General features: G+C 32.5%; 1 protein-coding gene across 1 annotated transcript in view; it reads right to left on the bottom strand.

Moving 5' to 3' along the window:
- The window catches only part of COL9A1 (collagen type IX alpha 1 chain), a 126,357-nt gene that overhangs the window by 54,090 nt on the left and 56,287 nt on the right, over positions 1–15,980 (bottom strand). The window contains exons 17-20 of the mRNA XM_051996710.1: positions 15,151–15,207; positions 14,024–14,077; positions 10,080–10,133; positions 3,297–3,350 (exon numbers count right to left, since the gene is read on the bottom strand). Of these exons, the coding sequence (XP_051852670.1) occupies positions 3,297–3,350; positions 10,080–10,133; positions 14,024–14,077; positions 15,151–15,207 (219 nt within the window). The remainder of the gene's footprint in view (positions 1–3,296; positions 3,351–10,079; positions 10,134–14,023; positions 14,078–15,150; positions 15,208–15,980) is intronic.

A 15,980-nucleotide genomic window follows, 5' to 3' on the forward strand; every position in this document is an offset into this window, starting at 1 on the left:
TTCTGTTGCTACAGTTGCTTGAAGGCATTTCTGAGACTCCAAAATCTCAAATCACATCAGAAGTCAGAATCTCAGGCATGTGGCCCATTTCAGGCATGCCCTACAAAATCCTTTTATTTGACATTTCTCAAGCTCAAGATATTGCCAAAGGTATCAGCTGTCCCTCCTTCTCTTCCCCCTCCTTCTTTCTCTTTCTCTCTCTCTCTCTCTGTGTCTCTGTCTCTGTGTATGTCTCTGTCTCTCTCTATCTCTGTTTCTGTCTTTCTCTGTCTCTGCTGCTGTGTCTCTCTGTCTCTATCTTTCTGATTCTCTGTCTTTCTTTATCTCTGTTGCTTTGTCTCTCTCTCTGTCTCTCTCTGACTCTCTGTCTCTTTGTGTGTCTCTCTGTCTCTCTGTCTGTCTCTCTCTCTCTCTCTTTCACATACATACACACACATACATGCATTGGATAAATCATTTTATCCTTTCAACTTCAGTTTCCTTATCTGTTAACTACAGGGTGGGTTGTTGTAAAGATCAAATGGAATCATACATATAAGATACTTGTAGCTTGAACATGTATTATATGTCTGGATAATTAATAATCAGATTCCTCCTAATACAGATTTGAAATAACTTATTTCAATCATAACTTTGTAAGATAATTTCTGTTGTTTATCATCACTGGCAGGATAAAAATAATAATCCAAGATAAGTAATGTAATCTATTATTAAACATAAAACTATTAATAGTATATTATTAAATATACAAATATTTTAAATACCTTATTGAATAATTAAATTATACAATTCTTTATGTTACTTGAAGACATGTGGCATGGTACATTGGAAAGAGCATTGTCTAAAGTTAAAAGGCTTGGCTTCACCTCCTGCTTTTGAAACTTAGACTATATATGTGTCCCTTGACAAGTCATTTAAACTCCTATCAGTTTCCTTCTTTGTGAAACCAAGAGGACTGGTCTGAATATATAGTCTACCATATATAGAACAATGATTCTCTGATCCCCAAATGTTGTTACAACTCTCTCCACATTTTTCTTATCAATAAAATAGAGACTTAAAAATATAATAAAAAAGGAATGATGATCATATTACTAGCAAAAGGCAAAAGAGACAGCAAAAGTATCCTTATTTTATGATATCATAAGGTTCTTAAGGTCAGATGAGTAGAACAATGGGAAAGAGTGCCAGCCCTAGAGTCAGGAGGACCTGAGTTCAAATTCAGCCTCGGATATACAATCCTGAACAAGTTACTTAACTCTGTTTGCTTCAGTTTCTTCATCTGTAAAATGAGCTAGAGAAGGTAATGGCAAATCCCTCCAAATGAAGTCACAAAGAGTCAGACACTGATTGACTAAACAACAAAAAGGTACTAAAGGCACTGTATATACATTATTTTACTTTTTCCTAATGACAAAGTATAAGGCTATTCTAAATAGCTACTAACAGAAAACTTTAAAATTTGGATCATAAAAGTAAATGGTTTGATGCTGAATTAGAAGGATGGATAATCAACCTCACAACAAAGTTGAAGTTATTATTCCCATTTTACAGATGGAGAAACTGAAGTAGGGACGAGCTAAGTGACTTGCCCAAAATCATATAGCTAGTGAGTAAAGCAGACTTTGAATTCAAACTTTCATGATTCAAAATCCAACACTGGAGCTATTATACCACCTAGATTAATACTTTTACATAATACAAATAAAGAAAAACTAATGTAATAGACAAAACTGGTCAAGGTTGATGAAAAAATATAAAAAGAGACAAAAGAATAGACAGATATTGAAGTAAGACAACAAAACAGAAGAGGCAACAGTGAGCATTTAGAATTCACAACACTTTCACTAAGATTCAAAACCAGTTACAGACCATTTGAATTTGAGGCAGCTAAAGAATCATAAAATACACTGATCCTTAAGAATTAGGAAAAAGCAAGAGGTTACTCAGCATTCTCTTAGGTGAAGAATGACCCAGGAATAACAAAATATACCTTGTTATTCATCATTAGTTTTATGTAATGATTATAGAATGTAAGTTCCTCAATGACAAGGAGTACTCAGGTCTGTCTTTGTAACCTCAACACTTAGCACAGCATCTGACCCATAGTAGATGCTTAATAAATGCTTGGTAAGTTTAATTGAATTAAACATTACAGAAGAACTCTGACCACAGAAAGATACTTTTTATATCAGAATTCAGAAAAAGAACATGTTTGAAGAACAATTTGATAAAAACTAAAGCAAAAAACTTATTTTTGTTCAAAAAATATCAAGTGGAAGAAATTCTCAAAAATCATGTCAGGAAAAACTGCTTTGCTGCTAACTAGCCTTGAAGTTTAAGGCAAGGTATTCTGGTCTTCAGTCTTTCCTCTCCAATAAAATAAAAGGGTAGAATTTAATGATTTCCAAGATCCCTACATCTCTGAGAATCCATATTCCTAATACTAATTAATTTTCTCAGTGAAAGATCATTTATTTTAAGAGATGATTAGGATCCAAAAAGGAGAGGCCTTTATAGAAGCAATTTAAAACTCCAAATAGGATTAGGAAACTATGTAAAAATGGAAGGATACATAGGAAGGTTAAGTTCACATCCTTCATAAATGAGAAAACTTGATGTGTTTTGAATAATAGGGGACAGAGTAGGAAAAGAAAGGAAAAGAAAGGATTAAAGAAGAACTGGTTTCAGAACATAGGATACTTCATGAATGTGTAATTCATATACATGAGTTGGACACCCCACCTTATTTTACCATTATTAAATAATATTTGTTTAAATAGCTATTTAAATAAAATCATTTCATTTTTAAAATCAGTAATTAAAATTAAGTATTCATGATCTTTATAAGTTTCCGAAACTAAAAACAGAATAGTGTGAATAGGCTACTAAAGTGTTTTGAATGATTCTATCAATACAATGATCTTAAGCAACTGAAGTGTCTAATAATAAAGAAAAAGTTGAATAAATCATGGCACATCCAAGCAATAGACTGTCATAATGCAATTAATACCAACAAATATAATAAAGATAAAGGGAATTGGACAGACCTTGGTGAATTAATAAAGGAATTATAAAGAGAAAAACAGAATGCATGCTAAATATGAGGAACAATGATTATGAATGAAGAATCCTAACTTAGAATGACTTAAAGTTATCAGATATTTTATACATTTAAATTAGTTAATGCAAAAGTATAAATTTGTTACAAAAAGGTAATCAATTTTATGGTTCTTCATCATTACATTTCTAATAAATCATTTAATGTTTTAAAAATAAAATAATTTTGATCTTACTTTGTCTCCTTTGGCCCCAACTATACCGGTTATTCCTCTTAAGCCTTGAGGACCCTAAAAATTAAGAAAAGAAAGAAAAAGAATAAAAAAATAAATTTTAACTGAAATACATTTTTTAAAAAAATGTTATTGCTTCATTTTTTCTTTGGAGTAGGCTTTGTGCTGGCGAGCAGTTTAAAAACTATATCCCTCTATAAGAGAAAAACTTTTAAATTTAGATGGCAAAAATGAATGGCTTGTACTGAACTAGAAGACAGTCAGAACTGAAACATTAGAAAAACAGAATATTTTTATAACCAAAATGAATATTTGTAAATGATGATATCCCTAGTTAAAAAAAATTAAATCACAAAGGCTTTCTTAGCCTTGAAAAGTAAAAATGATTTCAAATATTACAAAAACTTCCATACAAAGCTAGAACTGGCACAATTACTAACAATCAAAGCTGAGACTGATTTTTTTTCATAAACATATCAAAACTTATATGCTCAGGCCCAAATTGATAAAAGGCTTATCTTCTAATACAAAGTTCTCAGACTTCTAAGAGTTCTTTGACATCTAAGTTGTTTGGAATGTAAATAAGTTTTCTCATTGGGGGAAAAAAAAAACTGTTATACCTGACCAATACATCTGGCTTCAGTAACCATACTAATGTGCTGGAAGACCAATACTACAAGTTCTATAATGAAATATATATTATCCATAATAGAAAATATTATAGATAATTGCCATTTCACATACAGTTTCTTTGAGGAATATAGATTTCAAGTTTCAACACAGAATGCTTGAGACAAATATCTCATGACTCCCTTATTAACATATTGATATGTGGCTGGGTAGATATATGTGTGTGCATATGTGTTATGAGATATATTCAAGAAATAGGGAAGAAGTGGAAGTTTGGGTTGTTCCTAAAAAAGTGTCAAGTGTTCCAACAGAGAATGGATTACATCCTATATACCCCCAGGCACCATGTTTACATCTGCATAGGAAAAAATAGTTCTCCATTCAAGCAATCTTGAGGTATTCTGAATTAGGAAACCAAAGGCAGCCAATGAAACACATTTCCCAAAAGTCAAATTAGAGGAAGCTGGTAATAGTTAAAAGAACATTAGATTTGTGCCAGGGGACCTGGGTTTGAATCCTGGATGCTTCTCATCTATATAACTCTAGGGAAGTCACTTTCTTTTTCTAAGTATCATTTTTCTTATCTGTGTAACATTTAACAAATATTGTTTCATTAAATCAATCCAATTTGCCTCAGTTGTCTGTAATCACTCTCTAAGATTATATATTGCAGAGTAAATGACAACTGCATGGATTAAAGAAGTTTGTTCACTGGGGAGTTCCCTAAACCAACAAAATGACTGATCCAGTTTAAAAACATCACTAGAGTTAAAGCAACATGTTTCCTTTAAAAAATGGTTAGTTGGTGGTAATTATCCTTCATTCTCAAAGAGGACCAAATGGCATTATTATGACATCTTCAACAAATATATTCTGTTAAACACCAATATACAAGGTTCCTCTGGAGGTCTGGGCATTTTTAAACTTTAATAATTTTTAATAAAATTTATCAGCTTAACATTTCACTGAGATTTTTGGTATATTCTTAATCTAAAAAGAAAGGCAGAGTAGAAGCAACTTTTTACTCTTTCATTCACTATTCAATTTCCTCTAGCTTGCTCTCTAGCATGTTCTTTGGCAGATCCAATTAGAAGAGCTCCCTGAATTAGTTCATATGAGTAGAGTGAAGAAGTTGAACAAGTGACCCATCTTTTTCCAACTTCATATGTTTGGGCTTCCGACCTTTATAAATAAAAACAATGTTTGTTTCCTGTCTCTCCTATAATGTTTAATGTACTGCCATGTTCAGTGAATATTTGGAAATTATTGCTCCTATAATTATCATTGTTTATTCCAACAAGAAAAGCAGAGTGTGTTAACTCCATCTTCATCTAGTACTCCCCCCAAATGGAACAGTCTGGCATAACATAATGCTTTGAAAAGAGGAACACTGTTATTTCAAATTAATTAACTATGCATATTAAAGCAGTAAACTACTAAAACACAAGGGAATGTCTTTTTATTAAAAGACATGATTGCCAGCAATTAAGAATGTTCTAATTAGAATGATAATATGCTAGGTTTAAAAAAAAAAACTAATCAGTCTGATCCTACCTACTCCATATTCAAGAGGCATGTAATTGCCAATGAACAAGTGGCTAGTCTTTTGAACATGGAATATATACAGAACACTTTCCTTTGCTCTATGGGTAATCTTTTGGATATTTAAACCTTAAATCTGGTGTTTTTTTTAAAGATTTTGGGGGGATAAATAGCATTTTATTTTTTAAATTACATATAAAGATAGTTTTCAACATTCATTTTTTGTAAGATTTTGAGTTTCACATTTTTCCCTCCCCTTCATCCCCTCCCCAAGAAAGCAAGCAATCTGATATACATTATATATGTTCCATCACACAAATATATTTTCACAATAGTCATGTTATGAAAGAAGAAACAGAACAAAAAGGAAAAGCCACCAAAATAAAGAAAATAATATGCTTCGATCTGCATTCTGACTCTATAGTTCTTTCTCTAAATATGCATAGCATTTTCATTCTTTTTTAATTTAAAACTTTAATTAGAAAAAGGGAAAAAACCATTGTCATGAGCACAGCAGAACATGAGGGGATTCAACATATATAATGATAAATTTCCATTTCAAGAACTTCAGAATTGTCCATCTTTTCTTTGCTTTCTAATAAGTTTTCTTTTGTTCTCTGCTATGCACTTTTTAACTGTACTCCTTTTTCCCACTTTGTCCACCCCCAACAGGCTAAAGTTAAGTACAGGTATGTTTATGTTTTAATATACATATATAAACACATATATAGATATTCATACATATACATATATACACACATACAGATATATGGGTTGTTTCTTGTTTCCTCTAACTCTTCTATTTTACTTTTATTTGCTAGTTTGCCTTGCTATTATTTGACTTCCCTCCCACTCCCACCCCAAGAATTCTTCCCCTATCTACTCCTTGCACCTTTCCTTTCCTTATTTATCCCTTTCCCATTAATCAACACACCTAATACCACTCATAAAGACTCTTCTATGCCTACCTTTTCCTATTCTCTCCCCCCTCTTATTTCTTTATAGATTTTGGAAGTTGTTATACACTTCTACGTGTGTGTGTGTGTGTGTGTGTGTGTGTGTGTGTGTGTGTGTGTAATATTGTTCCCCCTTTAACCCATTCCTGATGAGTGGGATTTCAGCTCTACCAGTCCTGCTCTCCCATCTAATTCCTCACTCTCATACCTCATTCATATTGCATAATTACTGTTTTTACCTTTTCTTAACATAGTTTTGCTTTTCAGTATCACATCATACTCAGATGTATCCCAATCTTTCTTTTGGACTACCTAATTGAATGACAATCTTATATGGTTTACATTTCCATATATAAAACATAAAAAGTTAGACCTTACTGAATCTGTGAAATTAATCTTTGATGTCAGTACTTATATGTCAAATTTTTATTGACTTCAGGTTTGTTTGCAACAAAATTCCAAAAATCTGACAGTTCAGTTAACGTTCCTTTTTTTATTCAGTGTTATACTTAATCTTTCTGGATATAATATTTTTGACCACAAGCCTAATTCTTTTGATTGTCAACATAAGATATTCCAAGCCCTGTGGCTTTTATTGTAGTCACTGATAGGTCTTGTATGATTCTAATTGTGGCTTCAGCATTTTGAACTAAGTTGTTGTTGTTGTTGCCTGTAAAATTTTCTTTCATCAGGGAAGAGGAATTGGGGTTCAAATTTTAGCAATGATGTTTCTATATATTTTCTTTATAGAAACTCTTTGAGGTGGTGATCAGTAGATTTTTTTCCTATTTCTACTTTCCTTTCCTATTCCTGCAAGCAATTTTCTTTAATTATTTCTTGTATTATTGTGGCAAGATTCTTTTTTTGATCATCAGTTTTGGTAGTCCAATTATCTTTATTTTTTCTTTCCTGGATCTGTTCTCCAGATCTATTATTTTTCTTATGAAATGTCTCACATTCTCTTCTATTTTTTCATTCTTTGTTCTTTATTATTTCTAATTTGGTGTGTAAGTGGAGATTTTTAATTTGTTATTTTTCTAGCTTTTTAAATTGCATCCCCAATTCAGTGATCTGCTCTTTCTCTATTTTATCCATGTAAGCATTTAGAAATATAAAATTTCCCTGAATATAGCTTTGGCCCCTTACTATATATAGTTTTTTAATTGTATCATGAGATTAAAAGATGCATCAATCAATTTTTGTGCTTTCTTTTCCAAATTAACTTTTTTCCATAATTCCCTTACATAAATATCATTTTTTCTACTTTCCAAGTAGACGTTTTAGGCTTGGAATCAATTCACATTTTCCCTTTGAGGTTTTAAATATAGTCATTTTGACATTGTTATCCTTTTCTGAGTTTGTGTTTTGATCTTCCCTGTTGTCATAGTAACTGTGTAGGATCAGGGCTGTTTGTTTGTTTTTTTGCTTATTTTTTCAAATTGACCTCTGTTGCTGGGGTATGGAGTAGGGGGGGAGTGGGGGGAGGGGCGGCACTGTCCCAAACTTTTTACATGGGAACAAGGTAGCTTGTCACTGACTTGCTATGTCAGGCTTCTGAGACTGACAGCTTACCCACTGTGCTGGGGTGGCCCAGCCTAGTTGTACCTATTGTTTCTGGGTGTCCAGGACTGGCAGTTTGCTCTGCCTGCTGAGCCATAACTGCAAAGCTTCTATTGCTGAACTTTGCTGTGGCTAAGAGCCTCCCGCAGCCTTAGCTGGACACTGCTTGCACTGAGCTGTACTCTCCTTTTATTTAAATAAGACAGACCTTTCCTGAAGTCCTTTCTAAGCCTGGAAAATTGTTTCACTTTGTCTTTTTGTGGATTCTGTCACACTAGAATTCTTTTAGAGACTTGGCTTAACATTGTTTCTAAGGGAAACAGGGTAATTCAGGCAATTTCTTGCCTTCTCTCCACCATTTTGTCTCTTTCTTTTTCTTTTCTTTTTTGTTTCTTTCTCTTTTTTAGATTTTATGTGATCATAATTAATAGTGCTCCAAAGGGAGACATAACTTTGACAGTAAAAGTCACATTACAAACATTTTGGAGGAATGAGAAAGAAATTACCTTTCAAATCTATGGATGGGGAAATAGTTCATAACTAAACAAATAAGAGAATTACACAAGATGAAATTGGCTATTTTGATCATAATAAAAATTAAAAGTGAAATAGAAACCTGAGGGGAACATCTTTGGAATTAATTTCTCTAATTCCTAAGGTATATAAGGAACTGATTCAGATTTAAAATACTAAAAGCCATTCCCCAAAAGATAAAATAGTCAAAGGTTATTAATAAGCAGTTCAAAGGAAGTTCAAATTTCTTTCACAGTAAGAAATCCAAACTATCAACAATCATATGGAATAGAAAAATGCAAAATAAAACAACTTTCTATCCATACTCATCAGACTGGCAAGGAGAGCAGAAAAGGGAAATGACAAATGTTGAAGGGAATGTGGGACAACAAACAGATGGAACTGTGAATTAGTCAAGCCCTTCTGGAATGCAACTTGAAACTATGCCCAGAAAGTTATTAAATTGTGCATAATTTTACACTTAACCATATCACTGAATAGTGGTAGATACTATTTTACCCCCCAAAAAATCAAAGAGAAGAAAAATCTGCATGTACAAAACATTGTAGCAATCCTTTTCATGTTAGTCAAAAACTAGAACATAAAAGGCCATTTTTCCAATGGGAAATGGCTAAACAAATTATGATATATAGATATAGTAGACTATTATAATGAGATAAAAAATATTGGAATGGACAACTTCAAATTAAACTGAAACTCTCATGAAGAGCTACAAAGCAAAATAAGCAAAAAAAAAGAACAATTTATGTGAAGAAAAGCAACTTTGCAAGACTGCAGAACTCTGATCAACACAATGATAGACAATAAATCCAAAATAATGAAGCTGAAAAATGCCACTCACTTCCTGACAGAAAAGTGATGAACTTAAAACATAGACATATATATTTTTGGACATGGCTAATGAGAAAACCTGTTTTGCTAGACTATATGTATAATACTGAGAAATTTATTTTGAAGGTTTTTTTTTAATTTGCTTATTGGGGATAATGAGAGAGATAGATTAAATTTATAATACTAGTTATTTGAAAAATAAAAAACAAAATTTTAAAATAAATTATAATACATAATCCCAAAAAAAGTATTTGGCTATATATTAGAGTTCTATCTCTCCAAAAGAAGGAAATTGCCAAAATCTTAATCTGTAATATTATAATACAAATTAATATTATAAAAGACTTATGCATATTAAATCACTTCAATGACTTGTTTTTTGTTCTTTATCACCCAGAACATTCTATCTTCCACCTTCATACCTTTGCTGTAGCCTTTCTACATACCTAGAATGTATCCCCTCTCACCTCACCTCTTAAAATACTTAGTTTCCTTGAAAGTTCAGTTCAAGTTTCTCCTTCTACATAAAGCCTTTCCTGATTCCCCTAGAGTCCTTCCCTAAAATTATCTTGCATATACTTTGTATGCACTATTTATATGTACATGTCTTACCTAATACAATATAAGTTCCTCAAGAAGTGCAATTTTGTCTTTGTATTTCCACTGCCTAGCATATTTTCTGGTACATTAAAAGAGGCTAGTTGATTGATTAATTGTTTAAAGAATTCCTTACCGGTGGTCCTTGAGCTCCCACTTCTCCAAGTTCTCCCTGATCACCTTCTTCTCCCTAAAAAATTAAAAATTTAAAAAACAGTAAAAACTGAAAAATGTCAAGCAAAACAAACATATTAATATCCCCATTCTAGCCTAATTTGACATTTTAAAGTTTGCTAGTCTGTAGTTTAAAATATTCTGACGATAAAATATTAACATAAGAATATTCTACCAAAGAGCCCAAGGCTTGCCAATGAAAATGTTATTTTTTATTCTCCATGGAGCTACAGGGAATCATATTCAACCAAATAATTTCATGTGATTAATCTTTTCCAAATGAATTCTCTATAGAATATAAACTCAGACAGCTTGAACTTTTGCATTCTCCTTAGCAATAATCCACAAAGTGACACAATTTGACAAGAGCTTCTTTCCTTTTAATAGCTTTTCCTAAAAGATGCTTTAGGAAATTCAACTTCATTTCTATTTTCATTGTCCCTTTGTTCCATGTTAAGAATAATCCACCTTCATTTCTCTCAAAGTCTAGCAGTGATAGTTAGAAATTTCTGCAAATGAAGTGACAGTCAATTCCAACTATCAGCGTTAATGGAGAGGAACAAGTGATTCAGATAACCTAAAGCAGTGTAAAATGCAAAAATCAGTTATATTTGGTGTAAGAGTGTATTATAAGATTTTTTGCAGATGATTTACCTCCCTAATTATGTTAAGACTGCATTCCCTAAATACCAATAACTGATAGTAGAAGGAGGCAATTCAGATAGTTGCAGAGGATATCAGTCTGGTACATAGGAATTGTTAGAAATAATTCCCTAAATTGATAGTACACACATGAATGAGCAACAGTTGTTTGCATACCTCTAATTAATTACCTTTCTAGAGACTTAATGTGGGGGATGGAGAGAAGAATCAAAATAAGGTAATTTGCAGTTTGTTTTTAGTATATTTTTATTCCTCAGTTTATTTTTCATGATTTTAGATATCAATTCAGATGTTTAACCCCTAGGACAGTACTGTATTTATTTGCATAAATACAAAAATCTGGATGTTATCTAATCTAAATCTAATTAAAAGAAGAAAAGGGTGGTAAAGTGGAGGTAGGGTCAGAAAATTTGAATTCAAATATAAGCTATATTTCTTACTCCCTCCACTGTGAACCGGGGAAAATCCCAAAGTCTCTGTGTCATCAATAAAACTAGGAGATTGAAGATCACAAAATAAACACTCTATATATGTTATTTCATTTGATCCTCAAAGCACTAATTAAATGCTATATCATTATTGTAATCATTATTATTATTAAATATGGGAACACAGATCATAAAGTAAGTGAATGCACCAGAATGTCCCTATACCAACAAAATCACAGTACTACCCCCCCCCAAAAAAAAAAATAATCCTATTTTAATGGCAAATTAAAATAGCTCCTTATTGGCAATTTTCAGGTCACCTTTGCCAGTAGGTCTGAGGTATGATCCTCAATGGGGCAGTTCAAACACTGAAGGTACATCAACCCAATAAAATTCAGATAAAACTGTTCCTTACAAATAAACCGGCTTTAAGCATCTTCACTTGGCAAATGCTTAGATTTATGCATTTGATAAAAGGTCAATTTGCATATCTAATGTCTCCCACAAGGCCTACACAGCAATATTCTGCATTCCTTCTGAGCTCTGTCAACAATACAAACATTAACTTCAAATAAGAGCTTTGGAAGCTCTTTCTCATCAATTACTTAATCCTTAGGGTCCTTAAGCACTTGTTGAGTGTAAGTGCATGTAAAGATAGAGTAAATCCGTTGCTATTCAATAAATGACTGCTTATATGTACTGAAATTGTGTAAGACATCTTTGTATACTGTTTCAAGTGAGAAATTCAATTAATCACTAGAAATACAATAGTACTTCTACTTAAAATGACAAATTTTGTGAAGTCAACAAAAATTTCAAAGGGAAAAGGAATTATCTCTACGGCATATTTAAATAAATGTATGTTTCATTGAGATTAGGAACTGTTTTGTATTTATCTTTGTTTCCCTAGAACTCACAATGGTTTTTTTATTCTTGACAATTTCTTCAGAAATTCCCACTGAATCTGCACAAGGTCATCCCAATTAAATAGATATTTTTAAACTTCCTAAGGAAGTTTTATGGAAGAAGTAATTGCACATAAGTAACATAAAACTAAAACTTTTCTGTGGTAACATCATCTCTCCAAATATAATAAAAGTCAACAGGAAAAAAAATGTATAATTCCTCAGGGTTACACAATATCTGAAACAAGATTAACATGTAGAGAAGAAACATGATATAAGGAAAGTGAATCTTCTTTGTGGTTCCAGTCAACTTTATTTTAGGGATTATGAGCTAACTAGGAAAGAACAAAAATCAAAAATGATAATAAAGTTCTTATGAGATTTCAATAGATATTCAAACTTCCTGATTGTGCAACCAAAAGCTCTTCTTTCTAGGCATCCATTTCCCAATCTGACACTAGTTATATACAGCTGTTGTATTACAGATGAGTAAAATGGTTCAGCTATATAGGGACTACAAAAACATGAGGCTTTAGCAATGTTCATCAAAATTCTAATTTGAACTCTGCCATAGTATGATATAATACCAAGCATTTATATAGTTCATCAAGGTTTTCAGAATGTGTATTTCATTTAAGATGGGTAACTAGAGTGATGGAGCTAGAGTCAGGAAGACCTGAGTTAGAATTTTGCTTGCTATCATTGAACCACTCAGAGCTTCAGTCTCCTCATCTGTAATATGTGGCAATGAATGTAGTAACTTCATAGTTATTATAAAGGTTGATTTTAATAATGAATATAAAGGACTTTGCAAACCTTAAATCATTATAACAATGTAAGCTGATATCATCATCATCTTCATTAGCATTATTAATATTCCACAATAAGAAAAATTCCTCCTTTTTTTCCTCTTATGTGAAATAAACCTAGTTTGACCTGAATTAAGTTTGAATGCCCTAGATTTAGAGTAAGTCATGTGGATGTGAGGCAGCTGAGTTTTTATGGCACTTATCAATAGGTCACTAAATCTCAGTTCTTTCAGTAATAATGGCAATTCTCAATTCATTTTACCCCATTTCTCCATACCTCGTAGTGATAGAGTTGGGCTAAGGAAAAGCCTTTGTAAACCATAACGTATTACCCAAATAAGTTATTATTATATCATCTCCACAGAAGCCAAGGAAATAGAAAGCCAAGCACTATTCAACTAGCATTGGTATTGAAAATGTTTGCAGATTGAAAAATGCAGTTAGAGGTTATGGTTGTTTTTTTTTTTAATTCACTCTCATTTTCACCTTGACTCTTCTGATGGAAAACATCAGATGCAATTTATAGTAATGGATTTCATGAGGTGGCCATCTTGCTATTAAGTTAATAAAGTTGCATCATTTATGCCACCACCAAACTGTCTGGAAATCTCCCCCTAACTCTAAGCTTTAGAGACAGAAAATAAAAAGCTTTAGAGACAAAAACAATTCTGACCCAGAGCTGAGGAACCCTAATGATCAAAACCTATTGTGAAACTCTATTGGTTGATGCCATCAATGGTTTGCATACCTGAAATAAAATGAGTGTTTAAAGGAATAAAGCATTTAACTAAATAATGATGAAATAGTAGATGTGTCCAGGAAGGAAACCCAACAAGAATGTGATTCACTTGGGAAGGAAAAAAGAAGACAGTAATGAAAAGAAAGAAAATACCTAAATGAATGCATTAAAAACTGCACTTGTTTCTTGTAAATGATTTACTTTAAATAAATCAAGGCAGGTCAAGACTGTCAGTATATGCCCTTAAGAACTTTGCATTTAGGGAGGAAAGTTGAAACATTTTATGCTTTAGTAATAGTAATACTGGTATTAATCACTACTTTTCAGTGCCAATTTTCCAACTAAATATTTATTTTTCTTACCTTATGACCTTGTCTTCCTGGTTCCCCAATTTCTCCCTTTGCTCCTTTGTGACCCTACCAAACATGAAAAAAATTTATCATTTCAGTTCTTATCTTTCTCTAGAGGTTGCCCTTAAAAAAAAAAAAAAAGATTTGGCTTCCCCAAATCCATAGCAATATGCTACTGGAAAAAGAATTGTTAAACTCAAGAAAAGAAAGTTATTGCTTAAAATACCCTTTTAATCTTCATATATTATGGGTAGAAAGATCTCACATTATCCAATGTTTCAGTCAACTATGGCTGCTCCCTATTCTCTAAGACTATTTTTCTCACTTTAAAATGAACTAGACATAAAGACTGCTACCTCAGTCAACACAAAAGCCAGGAGATGGCAGTCTTGACTCAGCTACCCACCCCAAATCTCCAAATTAATGTGAAAGTTTATGAAACCCGGCTCCCTCCCACACACAAAGCCCTTTCTTAAGAGATAGTCACAGGCAAGGTTACTGAACAGCTATTTGATCCTATCAACTATCTCTGTACCTGACGTGATCTGTCTAATGATTCCCATAAGGGAAATTGGAATTGGGTGGCAAAAAGAGCTTTGAAAAGTAGCTTCAGTTGATTAGTAGTTTCTTTTGGTATATGCTCTTTGGATGGAAACCCAGGCAGTTTATCTTGCTCTTGGCTTCCAAAAGCCCATCTCATTCCATGGCCAAAAGTCTTCATCCTGTCTAATCGAATAATTCCCAGTTCTCGAGAACTCTTCAGCAGTGTTTTTTTAGGTTAAGGCCATCAGAATCCAAGGGGATCTTTACTGGTAAATCAATTATTTTTTCCCATAACTCTTCAGATTGGAACAAAGGCCTTCTCTGTGTCTCTCTTAGGGGTAGATCTAAATTAAGCTAAGCTCAGAGATAGGGAGAGGAGAGAGCAATTTATACCATCACAGAGTCATTTGAGATTTGTCTAACAAACTCCCTTTTAGGAGATTGTATACTCATCCAAAAGAAAAAGAGACATAGTAAGAGAGAAGATTTTGAGAATACTGTTGCTCTCTACATGAAAGAACAGAACCCAAAATATTTCCCTTCCTCTCTCACCCCAATAGATCAATTCTAATAAATATAATAATAAATTCCCTTACCCTCATGCCTGGTAGACCTGGATATCCCGAACGACCAGGTGGACAGGAATTGGGACACTAGAAAAATAATCACATAGAGTTAGCAGAGGAAAAGTAATATTTTAAAACCAAATAGGCTAATAAATAAAAATATTAAGAAGTTTCAATTGGCACACCAAGCAAATTAAATTAAATATGTATTCAAAATATCTTCTTTCAAAATTTCATTTCATTAATTCAGTAGCCTATTTCACTAATATTAATCATTAGTACATTAAATGAGAGGCAAAAAAATGGTATAGTAACTAAAGACTTAGACCTAGAGGCCTAGGTCTCATATCTCAGCATCCTGGGTTAATGGCCTCCAAACTTAAAACCCAACAGAAAAAAAAATGAACACATACTCACAATACATTTATATTTATTTATAAATTATATAGATGTCCTCATTATCTGACTCAAAATGAAAATAAGAATGAGAAAGAGATCTTAGTTTGAGTTGATTACCCTCAGCATATTCCCAAAAAGGCATATAGTCCAGCAGGGAGCTGTTCTAGGGGACAGAGGGTATTTTAGAATTGAAATAGGTAGGTAGGAAAATCCTACTTTCCCAATGGAATTGTAGCAATAGGTGTCTAGATAGTGATTAGATTATATTAATATCTATTTTTATATCTATTATATTTATATCTATATAGAATGTAGATTATAATTGCTTTGAGGCATCTATAGTTTAGTTGAGTTTAGTTTAGTACAGTAAAGGAGAGATTAGGAGCTCACAAAGTAAAGTCAGAAGGCAAAGTAGGGGAATTTGGGTCACCAAACATAAGGATACATGTAATTATGTTAAA

Source organism: Antechinus flavipes, chromosome 4 (genome assembly GCF_016432865.1).
Source record: "Antechinus flavipes isolate AdamAnt ecotype Samford, QLD, Australia chromosome 4, AdamAnt_v2, whole genome shotgun sequence".
Lineage (NCBI taxonomy): Eukaryota > Metazoa > Chordata > Mammalia > Dasyuromorphia > Dasyuridae > Antechinus > Antechinus flavipes.